General features: G+C 43.8%; 1 protein-coding gene across 4 annotated transcripts in view; it reads right to left on the bottom strand.

Moving 5' to 3' along the window:
• Positions 1–26,412, bottom strand: part of BIRC6 (baculoviral IAP repeat containing 6) — a 1,530,571-nt gene that overhangs the window by 230,893 nt on the left and 1,273,266 nt on the right. For all 4 annotated transcript variants that reach the window (XM_033935681.1, XM_033935678.1, XM_033935679.1 and 1 more), the window contains one exon: positions 23,370–23,535. In XM_033935681.1, the coding sequence (XP_033791572.1) occupies positions 23,370–23,535 (166 nt within the window). The remainder of the gene's footprint in view (positions 1–23,369; positions 23,536–26,412) is intronic.

The following is a 26,412-nucleotide window of genomic DNA, read 5'->3' as shown; positions in this document are numbered from 1 at the left end:
TAACCTGCACCTAGAAGACAAATCGTCCAATCAAACAGAAAACCTCCTCGCATTCCTCAAAACCCTTTCCTACAGAATCCTGGACCCACAAACCACACACGAAAAGGGCCACCAACTTGACATAACTGCCTTCATGTTCCAAATATCCACCACACAAGAAATACACACCATAAACAGAACATGGCCTCCCACCCTTTGGTCAGACCACTACAGGTACACCTTCAAAATCAACTGGACACAGGGCAAAACCAAACAAAATAACCAAAGCATAACATACGAAACACACACAAAAAAATCGACCCACTTAAATTCTGGAGCAAAGTAGATACCATGATCCAAGATGGCAACCCCACTAAACCACTGGCGCACTCTAAGCACAGCCATCCTTGAAGACATGACACAACCGCAAATAAAAACCAGACTCTGTAGACGCTCAGAGAAATGGTTTGACAATGAACTACTACAACTCAAATGACAATGCAAATGTCTTGAAAGGAAATGGAGAAAAGACAACCAAGAACATACAAAAACAACCTGGAGAATACTGAACAAACAATACAAACAAAAGCTAAAAGAAAATCATACTACACCAGTCAAATAGGCACAGAAATCCAAGACACCAATAAACTTTTCAAGCTACTAAAGGAACTCACAGACACCAAACCCTACCTAACCATCAAAACCGCCCCTCCCCCCACAGCAAACCAGCTGGCTGAATTCTTCAGAAACAAAATCTCAACAGCCAGAAATACTTTCACTGGGACCCCAAGCCACCTTGACGAAATCTCACTACTACCTATAGAAAAAGAGGCCTACGCAGCAGGCAGAAACTGGTCAGATTTCCCAAACTTACAATGGCCCGACCTAGAAAGACTCTACAACAAATACAATCATGCAGCCTGCGACCTCAACCACTGCCCTCCATATCTGTTAAAAGCAGCCAGCACTAAATTCCGCACCCACCTCATGCGGTGGATCAGTTACATGCTAACAGAGGGCCAATTTCCATAAGACCTATTCGAAATCATCATAACCCCTATCCTGAAAGGGAGCTACAGATCAGCCATCCAATTACAGATCTATAGCCTCCATACCGCTTTACATCAAGCTAATGGAAGGCCTCGTAGCAAAACTTCTCACCGAATACTTAGAAAACCACAACATACTCCACCCCTCACAATCAGGCTTCAGAGGCAACTACAGCACAGAAACACTACTAGTCTCCCTCATAGACACAGCCAAACAACACCTAAGTAAAGGCAAAAAAATGCTACTCATACAACTCGATCTCACAGCGGCATTTGACCTAGTAGATCACAACATCCTACTTGGCCTCCACGTGTGCGGTTCACCGGACTGGATGGACCAAAAGGTCTGATTCGGTGAAGGCGTTTCTTATGTTCTTATGTACAAACACTGGAGGCAATAGGAATCACAGGCAAAGTCCACAATTGGTTTGAAGGATTCCTCTGCTCAAGAAAATACAGAGTTAAAGCAAACAAGGAACAGTCAGATTCTTGGAACAACCCCTGCGGCTCCCCACTAACTCCAACACTCTTCAACTTTTACATAGCCAAACTTGGCACATGCTTAGATGAAATAGGCATAACTTCATACAGCTATGCAGATGGTATCACCATCCTCCTGCCTTTCGCCAAACCAACCCCAACACAACGAACAAACTATACACTGAACTAGAAACAGTGTCAAAATGGATGAGAGACCACAAATTAAAGCTGAATCAAGACAAAACCAATTTCTTACTTCTAGGAAAAAACAAAACCCCAACCATAACAAATCTAGAAATAGACTCCATCACATGCCCCATGCAATCCAACCTAAAACTGCTGGGAATGATGACAGACAAAGGCTGCACCATGCAACTTCAAATCAGCAAAACGATCTAGAAGGCATTCGCAACTATGCGCGACCTAAGGCAAATCCGAAAATACTAAAACAATGAACAATTCAAACTCTTGGTAAAAGCGCTAATCCTAGGTCTCCTGGAGTACTGTAACATCATATACCTGTCATGCCCAATCAACATGCTAAAACAATTAGAAACTGTCCAAGATACAGCTCTTAGACTGATTTACTCGCTGAAAAAAATATGACCACATCACCACCGCTTTCCGAGATTCACACTGGCTCCCAGTACAAGCACGCATACAATACAAATTCTACTGCACCCTATTCAAAGCCCTAAATGGAAATGGACCAAGCTATCTGAGCAACCACCTAATCAGGAAAAATGCATCCAGACCAAGGAGAACTCATGCACATTTCACCCACCCCCCAATCAAAGGTATACAAAGCAAAAAAATACACGACGGACTATTAGTCACCAAAGCAGCGAAACTAAACTGCCACCTCTCCAATCTGCTGACTATGACGCCCAACTACAAAACATTCAAGAAAGAACTTAAATCTTTTTCTATTCAAGAAATTTGTCAAATTATCTAACTAAACCTGATTGACCCTCCACAGACCCCAATGCATACTACATCTATTAACCATGTATTCTCCCTGGAAATGCGCAGGCCAACTCTTGTTGTAAATCACCTAGAACTGAAAGGTATTTGCGGGATAGAAGAAACTAATATAATGTAATGTAAAGAAGAGGTTGCATGAAATATCTCAATGATCTGGACCCTAGACACTGAACACGCTAATTCTGCAGATCGGAACCTGAAATGGTCCTATGATATTTAGTGCATTGAAGGAAAAACCACCGACGTGAAGTCAAAGGGCTCAATGGTCCAGGGAGATTGAGTAGATTTCAATCTGAAAAAGGGTCAATGCTCCTCGGTATGGGAATGGGCTGAAAAGAGCCCATAGGCCCCAAAAAACAAAGTTGGGGAATAAATGAAATTTTAACAAAAAATGAAGATAAATGAAAGAAAAAAATATTATGATAAAAATGAAAGGAATAAACAATCGGAAGGAATTAAAGTTTGACGCATTTTGGCTCCGCAGAAAACTAAGAACTGCAGGTCTCGCAAGTCGACGTCAAGCAGGAAGGCACTAGCATGCATGCGGTATGGGCGGTCCTAAAAGATTTAAAGTGACAGCATACTTTTTGGCTGACTCTACCGGATTCCATGGTGATGTCACCCAGATGTGAGAATACATGCCTGCTTGTACTCAGTAAATATGCAGCTATTCACTGCTCTAAAGAATAAAATGTTTCTCTTTCTCACTGTGCATGAGTGAGGACTGGCTCATGCATTGACAAGGAGACATTAGGAAAAACAAACATGCTAGCTCTGGGTCCTCAATACCTCCCAAAATTCCTGGTGCTTTAGTGAGCCAAAGTCTAATCCTTCAATCAGACTCCAGAGATGGTCTTTTGATCCTCAACATCCTCCAAAAGAAACTGCTGGTAGTTTAGTGGACCCCATCCTGAGTGTATCATATTTGCAATATTACCCTGCTGCAAACTGGTTTACGCTCTTTTAAAATTCTTGCCTATACTTACTATATGAGTGTTTCTTCCTTCCTTCCCAGTGGGTGGGGAGGAGGGGGGTCAGACCAGTTGAACTATGCCATTATCAAGTCTACCACAGAAATTTGAACTCCAATAATATTCTTAACCTTTTCTAGAAAAGCTAAACACAGGACTTTAACACAAATGCTCTCTATGTGGAAAACAGTTTTTTGTAAATGGCTTAATATCTGCCTCATTGAAATTTGGCTAAAAGATGCAGACATTGTCCACCTAGTGCAAGCTACCTCTGCAGGTTTTAATCACCTTGTCAAAATAAGAAGGAAGACAGCTTAGCTATTATCTTTTCAACATGTTTGAATATTTAGCTGCTTGCAAATTTGTTGAGCCTCTGGCTTTTAAATTGGTAGCTTCTCCACCTATAGATTTTCTTCACTTCTCCACTTACCACTAGTTCTGTTAACACCCTAAAAATCTAATTTTGCAGAACTGTCTCAATCCCCTCATCCCACTATTCTTGGAAACTTCAATATATATGTTATTTTATACTGGAACTTACATTCTACCAATACCTGAACAGTTCAAGGACAGATTACAAAAGATTAGGCCAGACCAACATGTCTAGGAAGTACAATATGATATATTATTACATCTGTGGGAATCTCAGTGTGTCTGTGGAGGTGGAGAACACTGGCCAGAGAGATGGGGGACGAGATAAGAAGAGGGAGCAGAGACACTATGGGGACATGATAGAGACCTATAAGATCATGAAGGGCATAGAGAAAGTGGAGAGGGAAAGATTCTTCAAACGTTCAACAACTACAAGAACAAGAGGGCATTTGGAAAAATTAAAAGGGGACAGATTCAGAACCAATGCTAGGAAGTTCTTCTTCACCCAAAGGGTGGTGGACACCTGGGTTCGAGACGGGATTGGATGATTTCCTGAAGGAAAAGGGGATAGAAGGGCATAGATAGAGGATTACTATACAGGTCCTGGACCTGATGGGCCGTCACGTGAGCGGACTGCTGGGCACGATGGACCTCTGGTCTGACCCAGCAGAAGCACTGCTTATGTTCATCATTCCTAAGCCAAAGAACCCAAAGTGTGCTGCTAAAATCTGTTTTATCACAACCGAAACTGATAAAATATGGAGTACCTCAGCGTGCCCTCCTATCCCTTTTACTCTTCAATCTCTATATCAGACTGGGTAATAAAAATTGTCTTAAAATTCCAGATAAAGATCCACTCCTTTGCAGATGATATACAACTATCCTTGCCATTAGGTTCAAACCAAGACACTCAAATATCCAAACTACACAACTACCTTATGGAAATAAAGAGCTGGATGACTCAAAACAAGCTCCAATTAAACACCACAAAAACTGAGCTCCTCTGGATATGGAAAGATAATCCCACACTCACCCATCCTTCGATCACCTGGGAATCCACCACCCTAACTGCCAAAGATAATGTATGCAGCCTAAGAATGACCCTCAACTCCAATCTATCCCTCTCTGACCATATCTCCCAAGTTGTATCCACCTCATTCTATTACCTTCAACAACTCTGTAAAATCAGAAGAAATTTTTCAGAACCAATGCAACTACTCTATGCTTTTGTCCTCTCCCACATGGACTACTGTAACACACTATTAAATGATCTCACTTAAAAAAAATCTTAATCCACTACAAGTACAAAATCTGCCTCCTAAAAAACCTTCACATATGCAGCTCACTGGCTACCTATTAACAAACGATGTGTATTCAAGAGCCTGGTAATGGCCTAGAAAGTCTTCCACAACATGGTATCAACCTATATGGCCTCAAAACTACTACCTTATATCCCAAACCAACAATTTCGCTCACAAGAAGAAAAAAGACTATGCACACCTACAGGATGCTCCTTCCGCCTTGAGAATGCCCGGAAAAGATCTTACTTGCACTACCTACCATTCCTTTGGAACCAACTACCACTTCATAGCAGATCATTAGAAGGACTACTGAACTTCAGGAAGGCAATAAGAACTCACCTCTTCCTCTAACCTTCCATGAAATAGCCCCAGTCTAAATACCACTGTCTAAGCAATAGATTAACCATCACTGATACTTCCAAGCCCTACCATAAATTCCATACCATATCATACCTAACATATATCATGTGCTGTTATATTTTGTTATATTTTATCTTGCCATACAACATACTGTCATTCACTGTCATTTCTGACATTTCCACACTTTGCCAGACATTTCATGCTATACCAGGGGTAGGCAATTCCAGCCCTCGAGAGCCGCAGCCAGGTCAGGTTTTCAGGATATCCACAATGAATATACATGAGATAGACTTGCATCTCAAGGAGGTAGTACATGCAAATCCATCTCATACATATTCATTGTGGATATCCTGAAAACCTGACCTGGCTGCGGCTCTCGAGGACCGGAATTGCCTAACCCTGTGCTATACCATACCTAGCCCCAACACATGAAACATCAGTAATAACCACCCAACCTCTGTATTTCTCAATAAACGATGTAGTACTAATAGTAATACCCAAAGACCCATCCCACCCTGTAGCGCCATTCCCCCAGCCCAACTCCCCCCAACCCCATCCCGTTCCCCTCCTCACATCCCCCCCTCTGGTCTCCCCCCAACCTACCCCAAATGTTCCTTGAAACCCGCCCAATCCTTCCCCAGAACCCCAAAAGTGCACCACTGCTACAAAGTGGTGTTAGTTACTTGTGGATGCCCACCTAAGCAAAGGTAAAAAGACTGTCAGTAGTATAATGGGTACACCTCATGTCAAAATGATTGACAGCTGTCAGAGATAAGGATCGACCAATCAGCATTCACTTCTGGGTTAAGCACCACCCACTCTCCGCCCATACCCGCCCACTTTTACCCAAACCCGCCCATGCCCGGCCCACTTTTCCCTTAGCCCCGCCCATACCACACACTTTTTCCCCACAGCCCCGCCCACCCACTCTGCCCATGCCCCGCCCCTCCCATATGACTGAATGGTGGTAGCCCCGCCCCCGCCCCCCTCATGCCCCACCCCCTCATGCACTTTCTGATGACATCACCGTACATGGGAGCGTGTTTGACCCCGGAAATACGCTTTCTGATGACATCACCGGAAATGGGAGTGCCTGCCCTACCGGAAGTGCACATTCTGATGACGTAGGCGGAAATAGGATAAATGAAGCGTCAGAAATGCGCTTTTCCCGGCCCCCTACTATTGTCTTAACAATCTGAAAAAAAACCCCAAAACAACGATCACCTAACAGGGGTCTGTTAAAAAGGCAGAGTTTTAAGACCTATTTTTTTTTATTTAGAGCTAAGCTGTCAGAGCTGAATGGAACACGAAAGAATCTTTATTGAAGCAAATTTATTATTTTTATTATTTTTTTTATTTATTTATAAATTTCAAATTAACAAATCAAGATAAATCTTGTACAGAAAGTGATTACATCAAAAGAACAAATGAAACCTCATGAATTTACATAGAAATCAAGTTTTTGTATAATCTCTCAAGTCCACAATTATGATCCATGATGTAAATTAAACGGAATTAAACATAGAATTATTATTAAAGATAAGTGGTACGTGGTTAACTGAAATTCAGGCGCCTTATATCTTGAAGCCCTCATTCTTTCCCCTTTTCCAGGCGGGACAAGGAGAGAAGGGCCGTCAACTGGTTTGGTTCAAAGAAAACATATTTCTGAGAATTATATTGAACTATGCACTTGTAAGGATGGCGAAGATAGAAAGTTCCCCAAGAGCCAAAACTCCAGGTTTTAATAGTAGAAACTCCTTTCTACGTCTTTGTGTATCTCTTGCCAAATCTGGGAACATCTGTATCTTAAGATCAAGAAACTTTTTTTCCTTATTTTTGAAGAATAGTCTCAAAAGCCAATTCTTATCTAGCGTAATAGCCAGGGTCACAATCAATGTAGCAGGTATTGCAATTTCTTTATCAGATAGTTCAAGTAAAGCAGAGACATCAATTGGTCCCTGAGTTTTTTCTTGAAGATCCTGATTTTTATTAGGCAAATAATAGACCTGGGTGAAAGGAGGTAATGAATCTTCCGGTACTTCCAATATCTCCAGCAAATACCTTTTTAACATTTCCCGACGTGAGAATCCCTCCTCCCAACCCTCGAGCCGCCAGTTCCCCGGGAGTGGGGAGACAGCCGGAAGTTGGCGTGAGCTCCCTCCCAGAGGCTGCAGGGAACGGCGAGATGAACATCGACTCAGGCTCACATGGATTGCAGCGGAGCCTGAGTGTGTATGAGGATGTGACAACGCTGGGGTTAACCCCGATACAGGAGGAACGGAGAGGAGAGGTTCCTGTAGCCGGTGAGCCTAATTTACCACTATTAAACTTGCAAACTTTTAATCTTGTAAAGCCCCAAGAAGTCACACTGGAGGCTTTGTGGGATTTGATTGCCAATTTGACTAGAACAGTAAATAGTAATCATCTTCAAATAGAGGGGAAAATAAAAATTCAAGAGAAAGAAGTTCTGCAGATAAAACAAGACTTGGGAGAATCGAAACTAGATATCCAGTGTATTAAAGATCAACTTAAATCTTCCAAGCTGCTTCAGGACACTTTAATTAAGGACAACATAAATTTAAGAAGGAAGATAGAGACATTTGAAAATTTTTCTAGGAATAATAATTTAAGATTGATTAACTTTCCACGAATTTCAACAGAATTCCAAGAGAAATGTTAAAAAGAAGCAAATTTATTATGATCCATACGCGGCAGGAAGCTATGGAGGCATTAACCCTCTACTTCAAGCGGCTAAAAAGAGCGATATTACAGTCCAGAGAAAAGACGTAGTGGACTGGGTCACCGGTCAAAACGCATACAATTTACACAGACCATTTTTTTTTTTTTGTTTGAAATAATTTTTATTGAGCAGAAAAGACTGAGCAACCACAACAATGCAATAGGGAACATGAAGCACACAGGGCCAAGAAACAGGAAAATAAACGTGAAACCCCCAGCCCAAAGGAAGGAGGTACAAACCCCACAAAACCCCAGTGAGCACAAGCCCAAAAAGAAAACAGCTGTAGCTTAAATCCCCAACAAGAACAGTAGAGACAATAGAAGCCGATCAGTACCTTTCAGGATTTTTCAACATAAAGAAAAAGACAACATCCCCCGAATCCCATCCAACCAGACAATGCAGCCATACCAACAGCCAAACCCCAAGCAACCCCACACACACATGAAACCCACACATACCCCCCCCCTCTGCCTACGGAAGTAAATTGGCGCTAACCAGAATCAATCATAAAGAGCCAACTTCCAACAAAGTGGCATCCCAAAGAGAACGATACATGCGGCGAGACGCAGACGACAGCCCCTGACAACTGCGGAGCTCACATCTGGCCACCTCAGCCAGGGAGCGCTTCCATCCCAGCACTTCAGGTGCACCAGCATCCATCCACAGGCGAAGCACCCCACGCTTGGCAACCAACAGCACAGTGTACAAGAAGTGCCAATGTTCCAATCCCAAGCCCTGATCCAGCACCTCCCCCTCACAGCCCAACACAATAAGTAAATAAGACCACTGAAGGGGCACGTCCACTATGTGGGCCAGGAAATCCAGCACCCCATTCCAATAGGTGCCCAAAACCGGACATTCTATAAACATATGTACAAGGGTGCCACGCAGACGCTTGCATTTAACACAGACATCCGAGTCCCAGAGACCCGCTCTTACTCCTCGGTCCCTGGTGATATAAGTGCGATGTAGCAATTTGAACTGCAATTTCTGCAGCTGAGCATTGCGGACCCCTTTAGGAATGTTAGTAAAACAGGCCACCAGCATCTCAACTCCAACGGGCTCCCCCAATTCCGCTGACCACCCAGAGGCCAACTGACAGAGCTGAGAGTCTGGCCGTTCTGCCCGGGCCAACCCATACCAAGTAGACAGAGAATTTAAAGAAGCAGGGAGAGAGAGAAACAAGTGGTCAACCTTTAAGAATCGGGATCCCAAGGGGCACCGCCTCCTATAGTCCTCATAAAAGTGGCGCAATTGCAAATAAGCAAAAAATGGCATATTAGGGAGAGACCAGTGACGACGGAGAGAATCATACGAGGGGAAATCCCATCCTCAGAAGACAAGGAGCAGACATGCCCCAAGCAAAAACCAGTACCAAGACTGGCCGCCAAACCGCGATGCCTATCTACACCCGGCGGAAACATAGTATTTCCCCTGATGAACTGGAAAGCCCAATGATTCTGCTCTCCCCCTCCAACCCTCCGCCGCCACCAAAGCAACACTCGCCTCAACGGGTCCAACCACAAAGAATTGCAGCCCCCGCAGGGTCGCCGCCACCGAGGAACATCAAGACAGGCCAACACGCTGTGGGGGGTCACCCAAGAATCAAACAGGCCCGAGGGGGCAAACCGGGAACTCAATGTGAAAAGTTCGTGTACCCAATGCAACAGGGCAGCCACGTTATACAGCCGCAAGTCCAGAAGCGCCAAGCCACCCCGCTCCCTACTCTGCGTAAGTCTCCAATAGCCAATATGCGCCCGCCGGTTTCGCCAGATGAAAGAGCCAATAAAAGATCTATAGGACCGTTCCTCCGCCCCCCTGAGCCATAAAGGGATCATCTGCAAAGGGTAAAGAATCTTGGGCAGCAGAACCATCTTAACTAAGGCAATGCGGCCGAAAAGAGACAGAGGAAGGTCCCCCCAGCGATGACAAGTATCGCGGAGCTGGACAAGACGAAGCACAATATTACGCCGATAGACAGCGGCCCAATCAGCACTGAGGAATATACCAAGATACTTAAGCTCCCCCGCCGCCCACCTAAAAGGAAAGGAGGACAGAGCGCAGGAGGCGCAGGGCAAAGATACAGGAAGGGCCTCAGATTTGCTGAAATTAATACAAAGTCCCGAAAAAGACCCAAAGGAAGCAATGAAAGAAGTGATGCAAGGAAGAGAGACCCGGGCATTACCAACAAACAGCAACATATCATCCGCAAACATGGTGATCTTGCAAATCTCGCTACCCACTCGAATGCCCTCTACCCCAGGAGAGTCTCGTATCTTAGCCGCCAAGGGTTCAAGGGAAAGGATGAACAGTAAGGGCGATAGGGGGCACCCCTGCCGGGTCCCCCGCCGCAAAGGGAAGGAAGGCGTGCGCTGTCTATTAATGAGCAATTGAGCGGTCGGAGCCGCATACAAGCGAACAACCCAAGCATGAAATGAACCAGTAATGCCAAAACGCTGCAAAATCCAAAAAAAGGTAGGGCCAGACGACTTTGTCAAAAGCCTTTTTGGCATCCAGGCTAGCCAACAAATCATCTCCAGGGCGGCCCCTACCTTCCCGTAAAGCCACCAACACCTTAAGAATGTTAGCCGAAGAGAAGCGACCAGGCACGAATCCCACCTGGTTGGGATGCACAAGCGTCGGGACTACCTGGGCCAAGCGTTTAGCTAGGATGACCATGAGAAGCTTCATGTCCTGATTAAGTAGGGAGATGGGTCTATACGAGCCCAGAAGTTCAGGATTTTTGCCCGGCTTTGGGAGCACCACTACATGAGCATGGTTCTGCTCCGGAAGAAGTCTGTCAGTAAGCTGCATATCCGCGAACATAGCCCCCAAGGCGGGACCGACAAGATGTTGCAAGATCTTATAAAACTCAGGCCCCATGCCATCCGGGCCCGCTGCCTTAGCAAGTTTCAAATTACCAATAGCCACGGAAATCTCCTGGCAGGTAATAGGGGCATTGAGCATATCGCGATGCGCATCAGTAAGGTGAGGAAAAGTCAAGTCCTGAAAAAAAAGATCCCGAACCTCAGCGTCACATGCACCCGGACCATACAAATCACTATAAAAACGCACGAATTGAGAGTGGATCGCAGCATCCGCAGTGTGCAACACATTAGAAGGGTCTCTGATACGAGCGACCCGCGCAGCACGGTGGAAGGTTCGAACAAGATTGGCTAGGAGTTTCCCCGCCCGATTACCCCACCTATAAAGTTTAAACTTGTAGACATCGATATGAGTTAAAGCCATAGCAGTGAGTATGGCATCGATCTGTTTACGCAGACGAAGGTACGACTGACGAGCCTCCTCGGATCGATGCCATATATGATAAAATTTATGTTCCCGCAATTGTTTCGACAACGACGTGAGCTCAGCGTCCCGCGCTTTGCACTTAAGAACATAAGAAGTTGCCTCTGCTGGGTCAGACCAGAGGTCCATCGCGCCCAGCAGTCCACACCCGCGGCGGCCCATCAGGCCCATGACCTGTACGGTGATCTTTGTCTGAACCCTTAAATCCCCCTTGGTCTCTATCTATACTCTCTCTATATCCCATCTCTACCTCTATCTGTATCCCTCAACCCCCTATCTTTCAGGAATTTATCCAATTTTTCTTTAAAACCCCGTAGTGTACTCTGTCCTATCACAACCTCCGGCAGCGCGTTCCAGGTGTCCACCACCCTCTGAGTGAAAAAGAATTTCCTAGCATTGGTTCTAAACCTGTCCCCTTTCAGCTTCTCCGAGTGCCCCCTTGTACTTGTGGTCCCCAATAGTCTGAAGAATCTGTCCCTGTCTACCTTCTCGATGCCTTTCATGATCTTGAAAGTCACTATCATGTCTCCTCTGAGTCTCCGCTTTTCCAGGGAGAAGAGCCCCAGCCTTTCTAACCTGTCTTCGTATGGAAGGTTTTCCATACCTTTTATCATTTTCGTCGCTCTTCTCTGGACCCTCTCAAGCATCGCCATGTCCTTCTTGAGGTACGGCGACCAATACTGGATACAGTACTCCAGGTGCGGGCGCACCATCGCCCGATACAGCGGCATGATGACTTCCTTCGTCCTGGTTGTGATACTCTTCTTAATAATACCCAATATTCTATTTGCTTTCTTTGAGGCTGCTGCACATTGTGCCGTTGATTTCATTGTTGTATCCACTAGCACACCCAAGTCCTTTTCAAGGTTGCTTTCCCCTAGCACCGATGCCCCCATTTTGTAGCTGAACATCGGGTTCTTTTTCCCTATATGCATGACCTTGCATTTCTCTATATTAAATCTCATTTGCCATTTATTTGCCCACTCTTCCAGTTTGTTTAGGTCCCTTTGTAGATCTTCGCATTCCTCAGCAGAGCTTGGTGCAGAGTTTGGTGTCATCCGCAAATTTTATAACTTCACACTTCATCCCCGTTTCCAGGTTGTTTATAAATACATTGAACAGCAGTGGTCCGAGCACTGACCCCTGCGGAACACCGCTCGTGACTCTCCGCCAGCCTGAGTATTGGCCCTTCACCCCAACCCTTTGTTTTCTGCCTGCCAACCAGTGTTTAATCCATCTGTACATGTCCCCTTCCACCCCGTGGTTACGCAGCTTTCTAAGTAGTCGCTCATGGGGTACCTTGTCAAAGGCTTTTTGGAAGTCGAGGTAAATTATATCTATGGGTTCCCCTTTGTCCATCTGGCTGCTTATTCCTTCAAAGAAGTGCAGTAAGTTTGTTTGGCACGACCTTCCCTTGCAGAAGCCATGTTGGCTCGCTTTCAGTTGTCCGTTTGTTTCTATGTGCTCACAGATGCTGTCCTTTATCAGTGCTTCCATCATCTTGCCCGGAACTGAAGTCAAGCTAACCGGCCTGTAGTTCCCGGGGTCACCCCTTGATCCCTTTTTAAAAATAGGTGTGACGTTAGCTATTTTCCAGTCCTCTGGGATCTCCCCAGTTTTCAAGGATAGGTCACAAATTTGTCGGAATGTTTCCGCTATTTCGTTTCTTAGCTCTTTTAGAACTCTTGGGTGGATTCCGTGGAATAGGCAATGATACACCCACGCAGATAGGCCTTCGCCGCTTCCCAAAACACGGTGTCCGAAACCTCAGTCCCATCATTAGTCTGCCGATACTTAATCCATTCCTCTATAAGATAAGTGTGAAAGTCACTATCCAAATAGAGGGAGGGATTAAAACACCAAATACGATCAACAGCAGGCCCCCCTCCCCACCTTAGAGACATATACACAGCAGCATGATCGCTGAAAGGAACGTCCCGGATGTGCGTGCGTACCACCCGACCAATGGAGCTAGAGGGAAGTAGAATATAGTCCAGGCGAGAATGACTATGGTGCACCCCGGAGAAGAACGTGAAATCAACCTCTCCAGGGTGGTAAACCCGCCACACATCCTGGAGGTCCAACTCCCCCAGCAGGAAATTCACCCCCCGACGCTCATTATCCGTCGCCACTGGTCTCGGGGGCTTACAATCAATGGAAGGGTCGCTAGTGACATTGAAATCCCCTCCCACCAAAAGCTCATAGTTCGGCAGTGCTATCAGATGAGCTAAGAGAGAAGAAAAAAAAGAGTGAGAATAAACATTGGGAGCGTAGACATTACATAACACCACAGGTTTGTCAGACAGCGTCCCTGCCCATATAATATAGCGGCCCTGAGGGTCCCGGATGATCTTGTGGGTAACCACCACCACTGCCTTGTGAATGAGAATGGCGACCCCCCTCTGCTTAGAATTATATGAGGATGCAACCACCTCACCCACCCAGTCACGCTGCAGCTTCTGATGTTCACTCACCGTAAGGTGGGTCTCCTGCAGGAAGGCCACCGAGACCTTCTCTTTTTTCTGTAAAGATAGCACCTTAGTGCGCTTCACAGGAGAATTAATGCCCGCCACATTCAACGTGACACATATGAGATCAGCCATATCCGTGGGAGATACCAGCCCACCTCTGCCAAGCACACCAAAGCCTCTCACAGGCCTTGTGGGTCTCCCAGCCAAACCCCCAAGACCAAGCGCAAAGACGCCAATCACCCCATAGAGACAGAGATCCCTCCCCCCGCAGCCAACCCACCCCCCTCCCCCCACAACCACGCTCCACAAACATCCACACCCAAACAAACCGCACACCAACATACACACAAACCCCGCCCCCTCCAGACCCAAACACCCACCCCCCCTCCTCAACTGACTCCTCATCCAACCCCTCCCTCCCTCCACAATAAAAACCAGTTTTAGAAGCCCCCCACCCCCTCACGCTAACAAGGAAGAAAGAACTCCCCTCCCCCCCACCCCCAAAGGCCAAAAAAAACCCCTCCAAGACCCCAAGGCCAAAAGGAATTGTGGTAATAGAGAAGTGAAAAATAGCAGAAAATCATATCCAAGGGACAACAAAGTCAACATATGTCCAGAGCGACAGCTATAGCCCAAGCTGCGCAAGCAGGGCATCAGCTCCAACAGGCGCCCCTCCAAGAGGGGTCTACGATAGCCTCCAAGAGGGCCAGAAGGGGTATACCCGGCACAGGAGCCCCCGAAAAGATGACATCAGGTAGACCAAGAGGCCGCTCTTGAGGAATTCGTGCAGGAAGACAGGGCAGAAGCCCCATCCCAGGAAACAGACAGGCTGCTCCAAAGCCCACGTCCGCGCCCAGGCTACCGCAGGGGAACCAGGCTGGAAAATGATGAGTAATAGGGCCATCAGGTGAAGGGGGAAACCATATCCAGCCCCCGGAGCTCCCCAAGCGCAGGATCGTATATCATAGGTTCAACAGCAACCAAGCCCCAAAACAGAGGGGCAAGCCGCAGAGATATCCAACAAAAGTCCAGCAGGCCTCAGGGTGCCGGAGGCACAGGCGCCAGGGCTTGTATGTAGGCCCGGAGCGCCTCCACATCTTCGCAGACCTTCGGCTCTCCTGCCTTGAAGACCCGCACTCGGGCCGGATATTGCACCACAAAGCGAAGGCCTCTGTTGCGGAGCTCAGAATAGTAGGGCGCCAGGGCACGGCGTCGAGCAGCCACCTCAGCCGAGTAATCATTAAAGAGCAATAGTTTGGTGCCCCCATACTCCATCGAGCCCTTTTTACGATATGGGGCCATCACCTGCGCCTTGTCCGCAAAGTTCAAATACCTGGCGATGACAGGCCGAGGCCGCCCTTCATTCTCCCGGCGGGGACCCAGGCGATGCACCCTCTCCACCAAGGTGTGCAACCCCACTGGATATAAGCCCACCGCCTCAGGAAGCCACTTCTCCACGACCTCTCTCAGCTCAGCGTCCCGCAGGGTCTCCGCCAAGCCCACCAGCCGGATGTTATTTTGGCGGCCGCGGTTCTCCTGATCCTCAAGGCCCTCGTGGAGGGTCGCACACCTCGCCTGCAGGGCTTGGATCTGCATCTCCACCTCCGCCAAGCGATCTTCCTGAGCGGCAATACGGGTCTCTGCGGTCTGAAGTCATTGGCCATGACGCTCCAGGCAGTCCCTAATATCATCCACAGTGGCCTGGAGCTTGGTCAGCTGTTCGTCTATGGCCGCTGAGATATTTTTGGTCAGTTCCTTGACCGCATCGTCCTGGAGCAGCACTTTCGGCGGAGGAGGAAAAGCGGCCGCCATGTTGAATACCTCGTGCATGCGCTGGGTACGAGCCGGCTGCGGGATCTTAACAGGCATAACTTGCTCAGAAGCCGCCCCAGAAAGTAGCCCGCACAGTCACCTGCACCACAGCACACTCCGATCCACCGGGCGGCCAACAGAGAATGGGGGTGAGGCGGGAGAAGGCAATTATGGCGAAAATTAGAGCGCGAGAGGGTCGGAGCTAGAGCAGAGAGCCGCCGCTTAGCTCAGCATCATCACGTGACCCCCCACACAGACCATTTTAAAAGAAATAAAACAATGGTGTCAGAAGTTGACAGCCAGTAGCAAAGTGACTTAGTCGACATGTCAGCCTTTGCCCGTTATAACAACGGTTACAAATACATCTTAACGGTAATAGATATCTTGTCAAAATATGCATTGGTCGTGAGTTTAAAAACAAAAACCGGTCACGAAGTTACCAAAGCCTTTGAAACAATATTTAATTTAGGACGTACACCTGAAAAAACTTCAAAACAGACAAGGGTAAAAAATTTTTAAATAAGTCTCTGAAGAATTTATTAAAACAAAAAGGTGTTAGCCATTTTGTGACCCATAATGATGTTAAAGCAGCTGTAGTGGAAAAATTTAACAGGACTTTAAAATCCAAAATGTGGAGATATTTTACATCCTTCTTGCAGCCCCCTGATAAAGTCAAGGGGAGAGGGGGAGGTGTGTTTAAACCTGTCTGAACATGTCCTGGCCCCCTGGTGTTGTCATAGTGACGTGCGTCTTAGATCTTTAACAGCTGTTAACATCAGAAATAAAAGTTCTAACAGCTGTTAGCAACAGAAATAAAGGTTCTCAAGCCGTCAAACAAAATGACTTAACCCGGAAGTGAACGCTGATTGGTTGATCCTTATCTCTGACAGCTGTCAATCATTTTGACATGAGGTGTACCCATTATACTACTACTGTCTTATTGCAGTTGGATATTTTGGCTGCATTTGATGCAGTTGACAAATCTTTATTACTACTAAAACTAAGTGTATTAGGCCTACATGGAGTGGTATTAAAACGGTTCATGGAATTCTTTGGAAATAGAACATATGAAGTAATAAAGAGAAATAAGAAGTCCCAAAATTGGATGGTATCTTGTGGCATGCCACAGGGTTATCCACTGCCCCCTTTTATTGTTGTAATGTGTATTTAAGAGCCTTGGGTAAAATGTTTTCCTCCTCTCAAGTCCATATTTTCTCCTGTACAGATGATATCTTTCGCCTGTGTCTAGACACAGGATTACCATAGGGTTACCATAGTCCGGATTTACCCGGATGGCTTTTCAAAACCCGGTCTGGGTTTTGAAAAGCAGATCACATCATGAGATGAGCAGGCTGAGGGGGGTGAGGCTGGGGCATGGCATGGGCATAACAGAGCAGGGCTGGGGGCGGATCTATGGGTTCGGCTTTAAATATGTAAAATCTGGTAACTCTAATCCTTTAATGGTATCCTACAATACCTCATGAGAATTATCGAGGACCTGATTATATGGACACAGAAGAACTTCCTCAAACTTAATAAACTCAAGACTAAAGTACTTTGGTTTGGTGACTATAATTCATTACCATACAAAGACATGGTGTTGGCCACAGAAGAGAAACTTCAAGATTGAGGAAACATAAAAAATGCTAGATGTTACTCTGGATTCCTATCTAACTTTTGGAGACCAGATCAACTCCTTGATCAAAAAATTATTTTTCAGTTTAAGACAATTAAGAGCAATTTGGCCTACCCTAAGCCAGTCAGGTTTTAGAATAATTGTACAGGCTGTTCTCCTCCCATGCTTGGATTATTTTAATTCTCTGTACTATGGCATCACTGAAAAGGCATAGAAGAGATTGCAACTACTTTAAAACACTGCGGCAAGATTAATTTTCCGAGTAAGCCAATTTGAGAAGGCCAGTTCACTGCTGGGAGAATTACACTGGCTGCCAGTGAAAACATGAGTTCAATTTATGATTGCTTGCATGGTTCACAAGGCAATATATGGAGAGAACTCAAATGGGCTAGTATCAGATATTAATGTTATGCACTCCTTTCTCAACTCAAGACCACCACAATGCCTCAAGCTGACCTTCTCATCTCCCCAACATGTTCAACAGAAAAAAATTATTTGAGTTTACCTTCAAATTTCAAGATCCCAAAGAATGGAATAGTTTACTTTTATATTTGTGTCAGCTCCCTGCTTACTTAAACTTCAGAAAAATGTTAAAAAATCTCTCTTCTCTTCGCTATTCACATGAAGTCTATCAATTCATGATTCTAGAAATCCTACTGCAGTGTTCTCCCTAGCGCCTTTCAGCCAGGGGCTCGCCCGGCTAGATTAGTTGAGCGTCCGGTGTCATCTTGGCTGCAAATTCGCCTCTGCCTGACTTTTTTTTTTTTTTTTTAAGCGCCAGAAAAAGGGTTTTCAGCTTTACTTTTTTTTAAACTGTTTTCCTACTGCTGGTCGATTTTTACAGTCGCAGTTGGAGGCAGGGGCTGCAGGCTCATTATGACCCAGTGCACAAACAGGAAGAACCCCGACGTTGTGTTTACTTTTGTTCTGCAGCTTATCGCACAAGATGGACATTGGTTCTCCTCATCTCCTGCACAAAGCGAAACCAATCAGAAAGAGTAGAGGCGGAAGTTCGCAGCTGCGTGCTTCAGTAACTGCTGCTGGCTAATGGAGGGAGAAGGTACCTAAGAGAAATGAAGTAGGTCCGAGAAATAGATTTGCTACAGGCTAAGGCGGGAGATAGGGCAGGGAGGAAAGCTTACAACTTGGTGTTCTTGCTTGCTTCGGGCCTTCCTTGCTGCTGGGTCCTGCCTACTTTCTGTTTCCGTGAAGGCAGGACCCGGCAGCGAGGAAGGCCCAAAGTAAGGAAGAGCTCCAAGTTGTAAGCTTACCTCCGTCGCTGACCTATCTCCTGCCTTAGCCTGTAGCGAATCTGCCGACCGAGGCGGGGGGGGGGGGGGGGGAGAAGTGATGGGGGAGAGAAATGCTGTTACTGCTGCACCCAATTAGGTGGGAGAGAAATACTGCTGCACCCAATGGGGAGGGGGAGGAAGACCAGGGAAAGGAGAGGAGAGGAAAGAGATGCCAAGACCATAGGAGGGAGGGAAAGGAAAGGATATACCAGACTATGTGAGGGAGAAGGAGACAGATGCCAGACCAAGGGAAAGGAAGGAAGAAGGGAGAGAAAGGAAGGAGTGGAGATGCAAGATAATGGAGGGGGTGGGGGAGAGGTGAGAGATGCCAGGGCATGGGGGAGGGGAGGGAAGTGAAACTAAGGCGACAAATGCCAGACCAGAGGGAAAGGAAAGAAAGGTGCCAGAGCAAGGAAGCAGAGGGAGACATAGGAGAGGAGAGAGATTCCAGAGCATGAGGGGAGGGATGGGAAGTGAAATGCTGATGTAGCACCCAATTGGGGAGAGGGGGGAGAGGAAGAGAAGTGCTGCTGCTGCACCCAATTGGGGAGAGAGAGGGGATAAGGAAGACCAGGGAAGGGAGAGGAGAGGAAAGCGATGTCAAAACCATAGGAGGGAGGGAAAGGAAAGAAGCTACCAGATCATGGAGGCTGGGAGAGATGTCAGGGCATATGGGGGGAGGGGGAGGAGACAGATGCCAGACCAGGTGAAAAGAAGGAAGGAGAGAAAGGAAGGAAAGAGATGCCAGATAATGGAGTGGAAGGGGGAGATGGAAGGAGAGGAGAGAGATGCCAAGGCATGGGGGGAGAGAAGGGGATAGAGGTGCCAGAGCATAGGGGAAGTGGTGGAGACAAAAAAGATGGAGAGGGGGTGAAGCTGAAATGGAGAGAAAGGGCACAGGGGTACAAAGGCACAGAGTACAAAGGAGAGAAAGGGCAAAGGATATACAGTTTATTGAAGGGACATAGAAAGAGGGAAGATGCCATATGGAACAGAGAGAGAGCGGACACTGGATGGAAAGGGCAGAGAGGGTAGACAGTGGATGCAAGGGGGAGAGAGAGAGGGCAGAGGCTGGGTGGAAGGGGCAAAGAGAGAGGACAGATGTTGCATGGAAGGGAGCGAGGACAAACGCTGAATAGAAAGAAGAGAGTGAAGAGAAGATGATTAAAGCAGAAACGACAAACGATGGAAAAAAAATTCTGTTGCTTTACGTAGAATCAAGTAGTATTGTAACTGTATTGATTAAAGTTTATCAACAGGAAATGGAAATAAGGCAGTTTTTTGGGGACTAAACCCTTTTCCTCAGGATACCATAACAGCAGTATACTGTACTATCTTGAAGAAAGATTTGGCCTCTGAAAGCTAATTACTACTAATTGAAAAATGGATTAGTCCAATAAAATAGTATTTTCTTATTTCTCTCTTCCCTGTTTTATTTATATTTGTTAATTTGTGAAGTGGTGATTGTTATGTAGCAGTTTTTTCAAATTTACATCTACTGTTTTTATATTTTGCACTGTATTAGGGTACGTGTCACTGTTTCTGTGGTGTTACATTGTATGCAGAGTCTGGTTTCTTGGCGTTTCAGTTTAACTTTTGTCTACATATTTCTATTTTTAGTTTGTGATTATCCCATATTGGGCGAGGGTGTATCTCTGTTCTGTGTGTATGAAAAGGACATGGCTTTCTGTTAGCAATGACTGTACAGGATCAATTGACTGTGCAGGATCTGGCTTGTTTAGTTTTACAATGCATGTGTTGGTATTCTAGTGCTCACTGCAGTGTTTAAGATGCTGCCTTTTCCTAGGTGCACCCTTGTTGTGTAACTCATGGATTATTACTAAAAATAACTTTTTTTATATAGAAGAGGGGGTTATTAAAAATGATCAGCACTGACTGTCATATATACTAGGTAAGCCACTGGATTTAATGACCCTATGCTAACTTTACTGTTGATGTAGGTGTTGTCCCCCCCCCCCACACATACACACACTATAATGAATTAAATTAAAGCTGTATTAATATCAAACAGCTTTCAAATTACATTATAAGCAAATAAAAATAAAATATTTTTAATACATTTCTACCTAAACTGTTTTGCCTAACTCTCACTTTGATTTTTATCTGCTACTTTTTTATTTTGCTGTAGTGCGATCACACAGGTCTCCTTCAAGGCTTAGTAACACCTCTCCATAAATTATGTGGAAGAGGTTTGGAAGTGGGGATTGCATCTATTTCATATCCTCAGTGAGACCTCAGGAAGGAACCTAGTGATCAAAATATTATTAGAGGTGCTGTAGAGACGTTTCTTGTATGACTGGATGAGCTATATTTATCTTTTTTTTTTTTAGTTTAAATTCATGCAGAAATAAATGGCTAGATTGAACCTAATGATTTCATTAACGCATTTCCCTTTTTTAAACCTCTATACCAGTGGTTCCCAAACCTGTCCTGGGGGACCCCCAGCCAGTCAGGTTTTCAAGATATCCCTAATGAATATGCATGAGAGAGATTTGCATATAATGGAAGTGACAGGTATGCAAATCTCTCTCATGCATATTCATTAGGGATATCTTGAAAACCTGACTGGCTGGGGGTCCCCCAGGACAGATTTGGGAACCACTGCTCTATACCATTTGAAAGAGGGCGAATATCTAATTATTCACTTCTAGAATTGGATACTTCTTAAATTTAGTAAAAATATTCTGGCACAAGTGTCAAACCTTAAAAAAAGGAAGTCCTAGTGATCATTGGAAAATAATAATTAATAAAAATAGTACACATTTAGGACTCCTTTTACAAAGGTACGCTAGTGTTTTTAGTGCACACACCGGATTAGCGTATGCTATCTGAAAAACTACCGCCTGTTTAAGAGGAGGCGGTAGCGGCTACATGCACGGCAATTTAGCGCACGCTATTCCGCGCATTAAGGCGCTAACGCATCTTTGTAAAAGGAGCCCTTTTCCCCACCACCAAATTTCCCCGTCTCACCCACCTTACCCAGCTACTTTTTCATGCCACCCGGCTGGAAAAAATTTCTGGGGAGAACACTGTACTGTAACCTCAACAGATTGTTCTCTAACCCTATTGTAAACCGCAATGAATCCTAGTCAAAATCTATGGGATATAAGAAACTATATGGTATGGTTATGATCCCCTTCTAGCCTTTCTCTGTCTCTATCCTTTGCCAGTTACTTCAGACAATGTGGCAGTTTGAGAACTTAGCACATACATCTGTGCTTCCTTCAGACTGTGAACAATGAAGCAGGTATCCTTTAGCCATTAGGTCACCTCATCTGAGGAAATGAGACAGTATTTATGAAAAAATTTGGTATTCTGCCCAGGCTGTACTCGATGCCCCTGCACCTTGCATGAAAACATGAAGGAGCAGGCCCACTGTTAATGTGGTCTGACTTCATCTCTGTGTGCTCTCACTGCAATTGGAGAATTCATTATATAGAGGTAGTAGTTGGAGTTTTCACACCAAAACTGCATAATCAGATATTTGCATTAAATATGAAAGATGAACATTTATACAGAGAGCAAGGAACCACAGACTAAAACACAGCAGCACTGGAACAAGTTAACTAACTATTCTGCAAAAATATTGAAGTGTAAACATGTGTTCAGCAGAAATTTGTTTGAGGGCTTTTGCATAAGATTAGAAGAATATGTTATGCTAGATTAGAGCACATGTTTAAACCCATCATCTTGTCTTGGGTCATGATGAATCAGAATGTGTCATGGTAGAAATTATCTAGCAAAACCCAAAGAGCAGAGCCATTCCCTCCTTGTTGCATATGCCCATAGATAAAACTGTTATTAGCCAGTTAGACTGGGGAAAACCACAGCTTTCAATATCCCAGATCTACTTATGTGGCATGTATGTGCCAACTAAATTTTTCCTTGTACTGCTAGATAGAAAAAAGGACAAGTATGCTCTTGTTTAAGCAGGATATGGGATGATTTATTAAAAAAACAGAACTGTCATCCAAGTCCATTCTACATAATAACACAGTAAATGACACATGAAAAAGGAGGAGTAACAGCCATTACCTACCCATGACCAATCGATTACAGAGAATGTATATTGGCACTAGATTCCAATGTGTCACTTTAGGATAAAAACTTGTATTGAGAAAACATGCACTGTTAAGGATAACTGGCAAATTATAACCTGTAAACTCTATATTTGTTGGTATTAGACCCCTAGTTTGTATCAAGTTAGGATTCAACATTGTATTGTAAACTTGTACTGCAATTATGTCAAATTGTGACCTGTTAACTATATAATATTTTACTTGTTTTAGATTATTTTACTTATTTAACGATATAATGTTTAACCTGTAAGCCGTTCTGAGCTCTTTGGGGACAATGGGATAGAAAACAAATTAAATCAATCAATCCTAATAAAGGCAAAGAGAAACTAGAACCCATAGATCTGATTTTACAATTGTTTCATTTTGCAAACACAAGATGGCACATTGGTACACCATTACAGAGTTCTTTCATCCAGCAATGCTTTTATTTAAAATTGTAGCCATTTTTATTCCAGTGATATTTCAGAAAATAACCAGCAATCTAATTAAAAATATAGAAGTGTGCCACATTACCTGAATCATTGCGGAGGTACGATGACATTGCAGGAATCAGACAAGACTGGCTGAGCAGCTCCTGCAAGACAGATGGGAGGGCATTGCTATTCTGTCCTCTACTTTCACAAGATAGGAACTCCCCATTTGCTGAGCAGCCAGCTGGATTTATATAACTAGCAAGAACCTGAAAATCAAAATATTAGAGAGAGAATCAGACAAATTAAATATACAAGACTTTACACAGAGGTGGATAACTGAAGTATTTTCCACATTAAAAGTCTATTTCACACACAGAAAAGGGCTCTTATAAAACTGCACACTATATACACAAATAAATATAGTAGGTTAATGGCCAGATTGGGCCTATTGTGATTGTACTGGTGGCAGAGGGGGTTAGAGTTGTAATGTATACAAATATTTTATAAAATGTGTAAAAAAGAATAGAATGTGCACATGAACATTTTTACACCTATCCATGGCTTTTTTTTTTCAGCTGTGGTATCAAGTACCAGCACTCTTTTTTTATTACCTATTACTAGTAAACATAATACAATTGCTCCACAAAACATTCTTTGATAATATAACACACTTTTACACCCCCTCTCGTCCCAGCCCCCACCCAACCATGAGTCTAGGAGGTGACACAAATAATCTAAATTCATACTCATTTAATTTATTCTAATATAGCGGATTCTTCCCAGGTTTTGTATTTAGACCATATTTTTTGAAATGTAGATATCTGATTTCTTTTCACTGCAGTTAATTTAGACATGTTGTAAACAAATTTTAGCTTAGATTGTACTGTCTTAATTAATGGTATGTCTTTTTTTTTTTTTTTTACAATGTGCAGCTAATACCATTCGTGCTGATGTCATAAATCCATTTCCTATGATCTATTATTTCCAATATAACCATATTCAATAAACAGATCTTTTTAGTCTTATATACCTTAATTCCCAATACCTCCGATATAAAACTCATTACTTGTATTCCAAAAACCTGTATCTTGGGACAATTCCACCAAATATGTATAAAAGAGCCTTGGGCCCCACACATTCTCCAGCATTCATCTGTACTTCTTCCAAATATAGCTTTTAGATGTACCGGAGTGTCGTACCATTGATATAACATTTTATACCCATTCTCAACCATATTGCTAGAAATAGATACACATATCAAAGAGCCTAATTGTTTGTTCCAAGTATTTTGTTCAAAGGTTTTCCCGATTATCTCCTCCCATGCTGTTTTATATTTGGAGGGCAGCAAAATTGTTTGAATAATAGCATTGTACAATCGTGTAATATTCACCCTTTTTGCTCCATATAGAAATGCCTTCTCCAAGAGTATACATAGATGGTTGAATTAATTCTTGTAATACCCTTTTTTGATAAAAATCAATTATTTGTCTATAGTGAAATAGATCTCGGTCCTCCAGACCGTATTCTAATTTCAAATTATCAACTTTAATTAATCTGCCATCCTTTATAAGTTGACCTAAAGTTCTTAAACCTTGCTTTTCCCATTTATAAAAAGCCTTATCTAATTTCCCTGGGGGAAAAAAGGGCGCCTATCTTATAGCTGTTTCATGAAAAAAATTTTGAGAGCTCATAAGTTTAGTTGATATTTTAGTCCATAAGGTCAAAATATGTTGTATAATAGGATTGGGATTAAAAGCCAGTTTTTTCCAAATTTTCATTAGGCAGCCATGGAATTACCCAGAGAGGGATTTCTTCTATTAGATTTTGTTCCATAATTACCCAACTCTTTTGAGGTTCAAATTTCCAACTGATTAAATATTGTAACTGAGCTGCCTAGTAGTACAATTGAAAATGCGGGACCGCCATTCCACCTAATTTTTTGGGTTGATATAGCATATTACGTTGAATTCTTGGATGTTTATAATTCCAAATATAGGTAACGAGTTTTTTCTCCGATCCTTTAAAGAAGGAAGATGGTATTGATACAAGAATTGCGGAAAATAAATATAATAGTTTAGGGAGAACAATCATTTTGATAGAATGTATTCTTCCCAACCATGATATATTTAAATGTTTTCATCTATTTAACTCATGTATGATGTTATTAACTAGATTTGTGTAGTTGGCAAGATATAGTTCAGATATCGTTCTTGTTATATTCACCCCTAGGTATCGTAAATAATGTTTGGCCCATTTGAAGGGGAACTTTTCTTTTATCTCTATTTTTTCCCTCTCACTTAAATGAAGTTCTAATATCTCAGATTTGTTAACATTAATTTTAAATCCTGAAACCTGAGCAAATAGATCTAATAACTACATAACTACTGGGAGGGAAGTATCAGGATCAACCAATGTAAAAAGGATATCATCAGCAAATAGTAATATTTTTTGTTCCACATTACCACATTTTATACCCTGTATACTCGAATGATGATGAATCAATTGAGCTAGTGGTTCTATAACTATAGAAAAAAGTATAGGAGAGCCACTAGAAAAAAGTACAGCACTCTTTTGGTCTTCAAAAAATATTCTGTTCATTCCAGATTTCTCAAAGTCTTTCAGACTATTGGGTTTTATTTTTGTTTCCATTCATGCACAAGCCAGCCTTGAACCTGTTACCCTCGGGTTCAGAGGCAGTCACTTTCTAGATAAAGCAATATTGGTGCTAACAGGGATTCATTAACTACTGATCAATTCCTTATATTTATAACCCCCATCAATACATTCAGATCGACACATCTATATTCAAATTCTTCTGCAGAATACTACACATCTTTACATAGTAACATAGTAGATGACGGCAGCTAAAGACCCGAATGGTCCATCCAGTCTGCCCAACCTGAATCAATTTAAATTTTTTAAATTTAATTTTTTTCTTCTTAGCTATTTCTGGGCATGAATACAAAGCTCTACATGGTACTGTGCTTGGGTTCCAACTGTCGAAGTCTCTGTCAAATCTCACTCCAGCCCATCTACACCCTCCCAGCCATTGAAGCCCTCCCCAGCCCATCCTCAACCAAAAGGCCATATACAGACACATACCATGCAAGTCTGCCCAGTACTGGCCTTAGTTCAATATTTAC

This window comes from Geotrypetes seraphini, chromosome 3 (genome assembly GCF_902459505.1).
Source record: "Geotrypetes seraphini chromosome 3, aGeoSer1.1, whole genome shotgun sequence".
In the NCBI taxonomy this organism is placed as follows: Eukaryota; Metazoa; Chordata; class Amphibia; order Gymnophiona; family Dermophiidae; genus Geotrypetes; species Geotrypetes seraphini.
Note: the sequence above shows the minus strand (reverse complement) of the source record. Positions and strands in the feature narration are given on the sequence as shown.